Consider the following 8,501-nt stretch of genomic DNA (forward strand, 5'->3'; position numbering starts at 1 on the left):
TGCTTCACGCAGAGTAGAGTGATTAAGTTTTGGGAAAGAGTAGGTAGTAGGGACTTCGCATGCCATCAATAAATGTTTATTGAGGGCCTCCTTTCAACAAGATAACTGCCAGGCACACATGTGCTCCAATCTTTCACATATTTGTTCCAGAAAATGCAGGGGGGAAAAAAGTGATTTTCAAACTAAGGCAGAAAGTTATTTATTCAAAACAGTTTATTCCAGATCTGTAAAGTAATTTTTTCAAATCTGGGCCCTGTGAAGATTTGGGATTTTTTACACACTTAAGCATTTGAATGCAGAGTTTCAAAGAATAGCAAGGAGAGATATGAAAACCTTCCTCAGTGATCAATGCAAAGATAGAGGAAAACAACAGAATGGGAAAGACTAGAGATCTCTTCAAGAAAATTAGAGAGACCAAGGGAACATTTCATGCAAAGATGGGCTTGATAAAGGACAGAAATGGTATGGACCAACCAGAAGCAGAAGATATTAAGAAGAGGTGGCAAGAATACACAGGAGAACTGTACAGAAAAGATCTTCATGACCAAGATAATCATGATGGTATAATTACTCACCTAGAGCCAGACATCCTGGAATGGGAAATCAAGTGGGCCTTAGAAAGCATCACTACGAACAAAGCTAGTGGAGGTGATGGCATTCCAGTTGAGCTATTTCAAATCCTGAAAGATGATGCTGTGAAAGTGCTACACTCAATATGCCAGCAAATATGGAAAACTCAGCAGTGGCCACAGGACTGGAAAAGGTCAGTTTTCATTCCAATCCCAAAGAAGGGCAATGCCAAAGAATGCTCAAACTACCACACAATTGCACTCATCTCACACGCTAGTAAAGTAATGCTCAAAATTCTCCAAGCCAGGCTTCAGCAATATGTGAACCATGAACTTCCAGATGTTCAAGCTGGTTTTAGAAAAGGCAGAGGAACCAGAGATCAAATTGCCAACATCCAATGGATCATCGAAAAAGCAAAAGAGTTCCAGAGAAACATCTATTTCTGCTTTATTGACTATGCCAAAGCCTTTGACTGTGTGGATCACAATAAACTGTAGAAAATTGAAAGAGATGGGAATACCAGACCACCTGATCTGCCCCTTGAGAAACCTATATGCAGGTTAGGAAGCAACAGTTAGAACTGGACATGGAACAACCGACTGGTTCCAAATAGGAAAAGGAGTACATCAAGGCTGTATATTGTCACCCTGCTTATTTAACTTCTATGCAGAGTACATCATGAGAAACGCTGGGCTGGAAGAAGCACAAGCTGGAATCAAGATTGCCAGGAGAAATATCAATAACCTCAGATATGCAGATGACACCACCCTTATGGCAGAAAGTGAAGAACTAAAGAGCCTCTTGATGAAAGTGAAAGAGGAGAGTGAAAAAGTTGGCTTAAAGCTCAACATTCAGAAAACTTAGATCATGGCATCTGGTCATATCACTTCATAGGAAATAGATGGGGAAACAGTGGAAACAGTGTCAGACTTTATTTTGGGGTCTCCAAAATCACTGCAGATGGTGATTGCAGCCATGAAATTAAAAGACTCTTACTCCTTGGAAGGAAAGTTATGACCAACCTAGATAGCATATTGAAAAGCAGAGACATTACTTTGCCAGCAAAGGTCCATCTAGTCAAGGCTATGGTTTTTCCTGTGGTCATGTATGGATGTGAGAGTTGGACTGTGAAGAAAGCTGCGTGCCAAAGAATTGATGCTTTTGAACTGGGGTGTTGGAGCAGACTCTTGAGAGTCCCTTGGACTGCAAGGATGTACAACCAGTCCATCCTAAAGGAACTCAGTCCTGAATATTCGTTGCAAAGACTGATGTTGAGGCTGAAACTCCAGTACTTTGGCCACCTGATGTGAAGAGCTGACTCATTTGAAAGATTGAGGGCAGGAGGAGAAGGGGACGACAGAGGAGGAGATGGTTGGATGGCATCACCGACTCAATGGACATGGGTTTGGGTGAACTCTGGGAGTTGGTGATGGACAGGGAGGCCTAGTGTGCTGTGGTTCATGGGGTCGCAAAGAGTAGGATACGACTGAGCGACTGAACTGAACTGAAGTCATGTTCTTTCTCCTGAACCTGTTTTCAAGTTAGCAACATAATGGATAGTTATTGAATAAATAGAAAGTAAAGTAAAGGAAGAAATAGTCCATGTCTCATCTATCTTTCAATTTTAGGTTGTAAAAATGAAGTTGTATCTCTACAGTTTATATTCAATAATATCTCAGCTTTCCCCCACTCATTATTATACTTGTTTTTCCATGTTATTACACATTTAAAGAAAACATTTTGATGGTTATGTAATAGTCCTTGCATGGATTTAACATTGTTGATTTAACCATTTATCTTCAGTTTTAAATGCATGCATGCTAAACCACTTCATTTCTGTGTTCTCAAATAATATTTTTATTTCTTGGTGGGATAATGAACCATAATGTCACTTCAAATTTATTTTTTTTAATCTATGCAAGCAGATAGGGTAATTCAGAACTTTTCTTCTAATAAATATCAATTGCTTATATAATTAAAGATATGTATTTACATATGAGGGCTTCCCAGGTGGTGCTAGTGGTAAAGAACCTGCCTCCCAGGGCAGGAGACATAAGAGACACAGATTCAATCCCCGGGTCAGGAAAATACCCTGGAGGAGAGCATGGCAACCCACTCCAGTATTCTTGCCTGGAGAATCCCAAGGACAGGGGAGCCTGGCGGGCTACAGTTCATGGAGTTACAAAGAGTCAGACACAACTGAAGTGACTTAACACAGAAACGCATTTACATATGAATTAAATTTAATAATCAAGTCAAATAAGCTCTATTGCTTAAATTTTTCTTTACTTTGAGTCTGAGTGAACTCCGGGAGTTGGTGATGGACAGGGAGGCCTGGCGTGCTGCGATTCATGGGGTCGCAGAGTCGGACACGACTGAGCGACTGAACTGAACTGAACTGACAATTACTACGAAATATTTATTACTATGTCTTATTTGTATGTTTAATCAAAGTGAGTTTCCAGAAGATTTCCACATAAGGAAAAAGAAATCAGTGTTGTCTAGTAAGGAGTGATGGTCTCGGGCAGTGCGGTTTGGCCTGAGGTGAATAGTCACAGGGATAGAGGATGGGAAGAGCTCCTTTATGATTCTGCCACCCAGAAGTCAGAAGGTGTGGTTTTAATATCAGCTCTGCCTCCTACTGATGGCCTGAAGGCTTCCACCCTCTCATCTTGATGTTACTACTTTTCTCTGTAGTTCATTCCATCCTGACCTCCCTCTTCTTCTGCTAAGAAGTCCATGACGTTGCCCTCCTGCTGCTCAGCCTGATCCCTTCTCTCCATTCCTCCAATATTGGCAAGGTTCTTGGTTCTGAAGTGAGCTTCTTTCTTTCCTCATGTGACACAGAGCTATCTCTTCTCAGTATCTTGCTGCATTTCTAGTGATAATAGCTCTTTATTTAGTTTCCTCTCTATTACAGATTTTCTCTCCCTAGGAATTGAGCATGAGTTTCTGAGGGCTGCATGGGAAGGCAATCAAGTGCTCTGTCTCCTGCTGTATCCAGATTTGTCCTCCTTCTCAGACCTCAGCCGTGGGTTCTCCCATCCCCTCCCCTGGGCAGAACACTTTCCCCACCAAGTACATTGCCTGTCAGAGGATAAAGGAAGACTTTCTGCTCCCCAGTGGGGTCAGGGCCTCAGGCCCAGGGGCTGGCTGTCAACATCTCCCACTATTCTTCCCAAGATGTTCCTTCAGTCCTCTTAAAGCTGTGCTCTGGTGAGCCCATCTACAGGCCACCCTGACGTGTTGAGACCTGTCTGAGTTCTCAACTTCTCAACTTCAGCTAATGCTCTGGGACCCTCACTCCACTGGTTTAGAAATTACTGGACTTGATTACAATCTCACATCACTAAATCTCCATTGAGTTTAGTTTTCAAATTCATTTGTGTACCAAACTACAATTTAATCAGGAAACTGGTTTAATACCCTTGTGAAAACATGATTAATTTCTTTGGAATCTTGCCTAACCGAGTAGATGTTTTCTGTTTTTACTTCATGATCACTTTTTCCTGTTGCCCTTTACAGTGAAAAGTGGGTGACAAAGCAGGCAATAAGAAGAGAAATAATTAAAAAAAAATTTTATCTAGAAATTTGATTGTTCTTAAACAAATCTCTTTAGAAATTTTCCCTACAGTTTTTATGTACTATGATAAAATGTAGCAGCTATGGCAAAGCTTCAGCAGGTATGGTAAAAACTGTTATTAACAAGCCAAGTGATACAAAGAGATCAGAAAAGCTGTTAGGTGAGTGCTAACCTCACGTGAGCGAAATTTCTTTTTTAACCCTATTTATACATCTATTCATGCAATCATTTAGTTTTCAGATTATACCAGATACTGTTCTGGGTATCAAGGCTGTGAATGATCAAGATGTGGTGTGTGCCCTGGAGGGATATATAATCTAAAAAAAAGACAATGATGTGTCAGGTCTTACAGAGATGGTTGATGCCCAGGTCATATTCCTTTGGCCACCTCTGACTTGAGCTGTGGTAGACAGTAACCAAGCATGTTAAAGGCTCCTCACCACTGTCTCAGTTTTAAAGCTACTTGAATGCATATGGTGTGTGTGTGTGTGTGTGTGTGTTGAATGCCCCACAGAAAATCCCAACCAATTCCCACTGGAATTCAGCCCCAGTTACCCACAGTTGTAAACTGCATAATGATTCTTCCTTTACTGCCTTCCCTGGTGGCTCAGAGGTTAAAGCATCTGCCTCCAATGCGGGAGACCTGGGTTTGATCCCTGGGTTGGGAAGATCCCCTGGAGAAGGAAATGGCAATCCACTCCAGTATTCTTGCCTGGAGAATCCCATGGACGGAGAAGCCTAGTAGGTTACAGTCCACAGGGTCGCAAAGAGTCGGACACGACTGAGCGACTTCACCTCACCTCACCTGACTTTCTCTCTTTGTCTGTCTCATTGTTCCTCTCTCTCACTCTGGCTTCCTGGGAATACCAACAAGCTACATGTACTCACAGATTCCGATTTTGATAGAACCCGATTCTGGTAGTACCAGTACAAAGTAATATTTTTGTTGCTGTCCAGTTGCTAAGTCATGTGTGATTCTTTGAGATCCCATGGACTGCAGCATGCCAGGCTTCTCTGATCATCATCTCCTAGAGTTTGGTCAAACTCATGTCCATTGAGTCAGTAATATCGAGTTGGCCAAAAAGTTCATGGGGCCTTTCCAGCGCCGGCCCCGGACACAGCAACCGTCGCGATGTTGATGCCCAAGAAGAACAGGATTGCCATTTATGAACTCCTTTTTAAGGAGGGGGTGATGGTGGCCAAGAAGGATGTCCACATGCCCAAGCACCCGGAGCTGGCAGACGAGAATGTGCCCAATCTTCACATCATGAAAGCCATGCAGTCTCTCAAGTCACGAGGCTATGTGAAGGAACAGTTTGCCTGGAGACGTTTCTACTGGTACCTCACCAACGAGGGCATCCAGTATCTCCGTGATTACCTCCACCTGCCCCCTGAGATCGTGCCCGCCACCCTGCGCCGCAGCCGTCCTGAGACTGGCCGGCCAAGGCCCAAAGGTCTGGAGGGAGAGCGACCTGCAAGACTCACGCGAGGGGAAGCCGACGGAGACACCTACAGACGAAGCGCCGTGCCCCCTGGTGCCGACAAGAAAGCCGAGGCCGGAGCTGGGTCAGCAACTGAATTCCAGTTTAGAGGCGGATTTGGTCGTGGACATGGTCAGCCACCTCAGTAAAGTTGAAAGGGGTTGTTTTATGTTGAATAAACCTGTAAGCAGAAAAAGTTAAAAAAAAAAAAAGTTCATGGGGTTTTTCTGTAGCATCTTAAAGCATCTAATATCTGTAGATGATGAAGATATACACAGAGTTCTCTTGTTTTGCAGAGGATGGGGTAATTAACACCCTGGGTAGGAGTTTCCAGGAGAGACTATTGCAGGAGCCAAGGAAAGGGAGAAATTAGAAATTGATAGTTAAAAGATAAGTGTTTCCAATGTCTTTAACTATAGCTCAGTATGAGATAGTTCTGGGATGATATAATAGAGGTACTTTGCATATCTCCTGTTATGTGCACGACTTTTACTTGTCTGAGCCTTTCTGGACTTTTTAGAGGAGTGAATGATGAGAAGTTGGAGCTAATACTCAGCTCTCAGACTAAGAAGATTTCAGAACTAAGAATAGGAAGAGTGCTATGCTTTGACCTTTGAAACCAACCCTGGATCAGAGAGGATACTTCAAGGTAGGAGAAGGTCCAGAGATAATAGTTGTGGTCATGGATAAAAGGACAGTTTGCTTGCAACACTGTGTGTGGTTTTCTACTGTTTTGTAACCAAGCTCCTCGGAGAATGTGCGCCAGGTTCCATGAGAGAAGGACTGTGAAAATTTAAAGAGAGGGTCAGAAGAAAAAGCCGTGATTTGTCAAATCATTGTAAAAAGAAAAAACAAAACTCTAAGATTAGGAGAGACTTCCTGGAAGGCCCATTCTCCAGGAAAACCCAGTGCTTTGACCAAGGCATCTGGAGAATATTAGAGGCCTGCATTAATGGCAAGAACAACATTAACTGCTGTATTTTCTCAGCTCTAGAGCCTAAAACCATTCCAAGAGGCAGGCAGAGCATCAAAATTCCTGAGGCCGCAAACGGGAGAGGCCAACCATGGCAGGTGCCCCATCAATTGGGCAGATGAAGGAAGTTACCCAGTGGGGGTTGGGTGAAAGTGCAGGTTCTTGGACTCAGACACTGTGACTATGGTTATCCATACCCCTGCCATTGTGTCCCTGCCCCTGGTCATCTGGTAGTTGGATACTGGAAAGCATGAGTTACGATGGCCTGTTTAATGAACCAACAAGATTATGCCACTTCTTAAAAAAAAAAAAACAAAAAGCACCAACACGGACTTCTTCATTTGCATAATACGATAAAGCTTAACGCAGCATGTGAGGACAAGAAAGAAAAACTCCCAGATAGGAAGCCTCTAGTTCTCAACATAATTCTTCAGAGAAGTTTCAGATCCACTCGCCTCTCTGAGTTTTCATTTTCTCATTTGTAAAATGGAAATAATAACACTTACCTCCCAAAGACATGTTGCATATGAGAAAATGTCTGTTGAGCCTCCAGTGTCTCAGTGCTTGACATAGACCAGGCATTTAAGAAATTTTAGCTGTCTCTACCCTCTCTACTCATGAGACAAGGAAGAAAATAGCCATTTCAAATAAATCTGATTTCTTAAAATTCTCAGCATTAGATATAGGGAGAACCTGAGAGCAACTATTCTTGCCTTAAAGGCCTAATAATCAGATTGGGGTATTTCTTTCAGGAGATCAGAAAATGTGTTAGATTGCTCTGATTATTTCCTCTTTTATTTCCTCCTGAAAATCTATGCCTAATTTGCAGTCTAAGAATTATAAACTGTCCTTGCTTTGAAGACTTTTATGTAATTGCATAGACTTTAGGTCATATCAAGTATGATTATACAATTCATGGTTCATGGAAAAAAATCAGTTTTCTGAAAATGTACCTAGATAAATTTGTCTGTTCACACAAGAACAAATCAAATGTCCAAAGAAGTCACAGGACTGTAATACTTCCTTTACTGTTTTACTATATTTATATGTTACTATATATATTACTACATATTATTATACATAACTATGTATTGGTATACATGCATATATTTTACTATTACTATATAATTTACTATATATATTATACTATACACTATATAGAATATAATTTACTATATAGTTTATGTATTTCACTATAAGACTATTTTCCTTTTTAAAAATAGTATTTAAAATATGATTATCGGTAAATGCCTCCTTACTATTTAGTTATATAAATATGTGTTTTTTGGGCTTCCCAGGTGGCACTAATAATAAAGAACCTGTCTGCCAATGCAGGAGATGCAAGAGGTATGGGTTCGATCGGTGGTTGGGGAAGATCCCCTGGAGTAGGAAATGGCAACCCACTCAAATTTTCTCGTCTGCAGACTCCCATGGACAGAGCAACCTGGCGGGCTTTTGTTTATAGGGTTGCAAAGAGTCAGACATGAACGAGCACATGTGCACACGCACACATACATTGTATGTTACGTAACGTATCAGTTCAGTTCAGTCTCTCAGTCCTGTCCGTCTCTTTGCGACCCCATGAATCCCAGCACGCCAGGCCATCCAGTCCATCACCAACTCCCAGAGTTCACTCAGACTCATGTCCATCGAGGCAGTGATGCCATCCAGCCATCTCAGCCTCTGTCGTCCCCTTCTCCTCCTGCCCCAATCCCTCCCAGCATCAGGGTCTTTTTCAGTGAGTCAACTCTTCCCATCAGGTGGCCAAAGTATTGGAGTTTCAGCTTTAGCATCAGTCCTTCCAAAGAACACCTAGGACTGATCTCCTTTAGAATGGACTGGTTGGGTCTCCTTGCAGTCCAAGGGACTCTCAAGAGTCTTCTCCAACACCACA

General features: G+C 42.2%; 1 protein-coding gene across 1 annotated transcript; it reads left to right on the top strand.

Annotated features, from left to right (window-relative positions):
- Positions 1 to 3,490: 3,490 nt before the first annotated feature.
- Positions 3,491 to 6,926, top strand: LOC138443294 (small ribosomal subunit protein eS10-like). Its single transcript, XM_069595373.1, has one exon. The coding sequence runs from the start codon at positions 5,286 to 5,288 to the stop codon at positions 5,781 to 5,783; it is 498 nt and encodes a 165-aa protein (XP_069451474.1). The 5' UTR covers positions 3,491 to 5,285; the 3' UTR covers positions 5,784 to 6,926.
- The last annotated feature ends 1,575 nt before the right edge of the window (positions 6,927 to 8,501 follow it).

The sequence above is a fragment of the Ovis canadensis genome, chromosome 7 (assembly GCF_042477335.2).
Source record: "Ovis canadensis isolate MfBH-ARS-UI-01 breed Bighorn chromosome 7, ARS-UI_OviCan_v2, whole genome shotgun sequence".
In the NCBI taxonomy this organism is placed as follows: domain Eukaryota; kingdom Metazoa; phylum Chordata; class Mammalia; order Artiodactyla; family Bovidae; genus Ovis; species Ovis canadensis.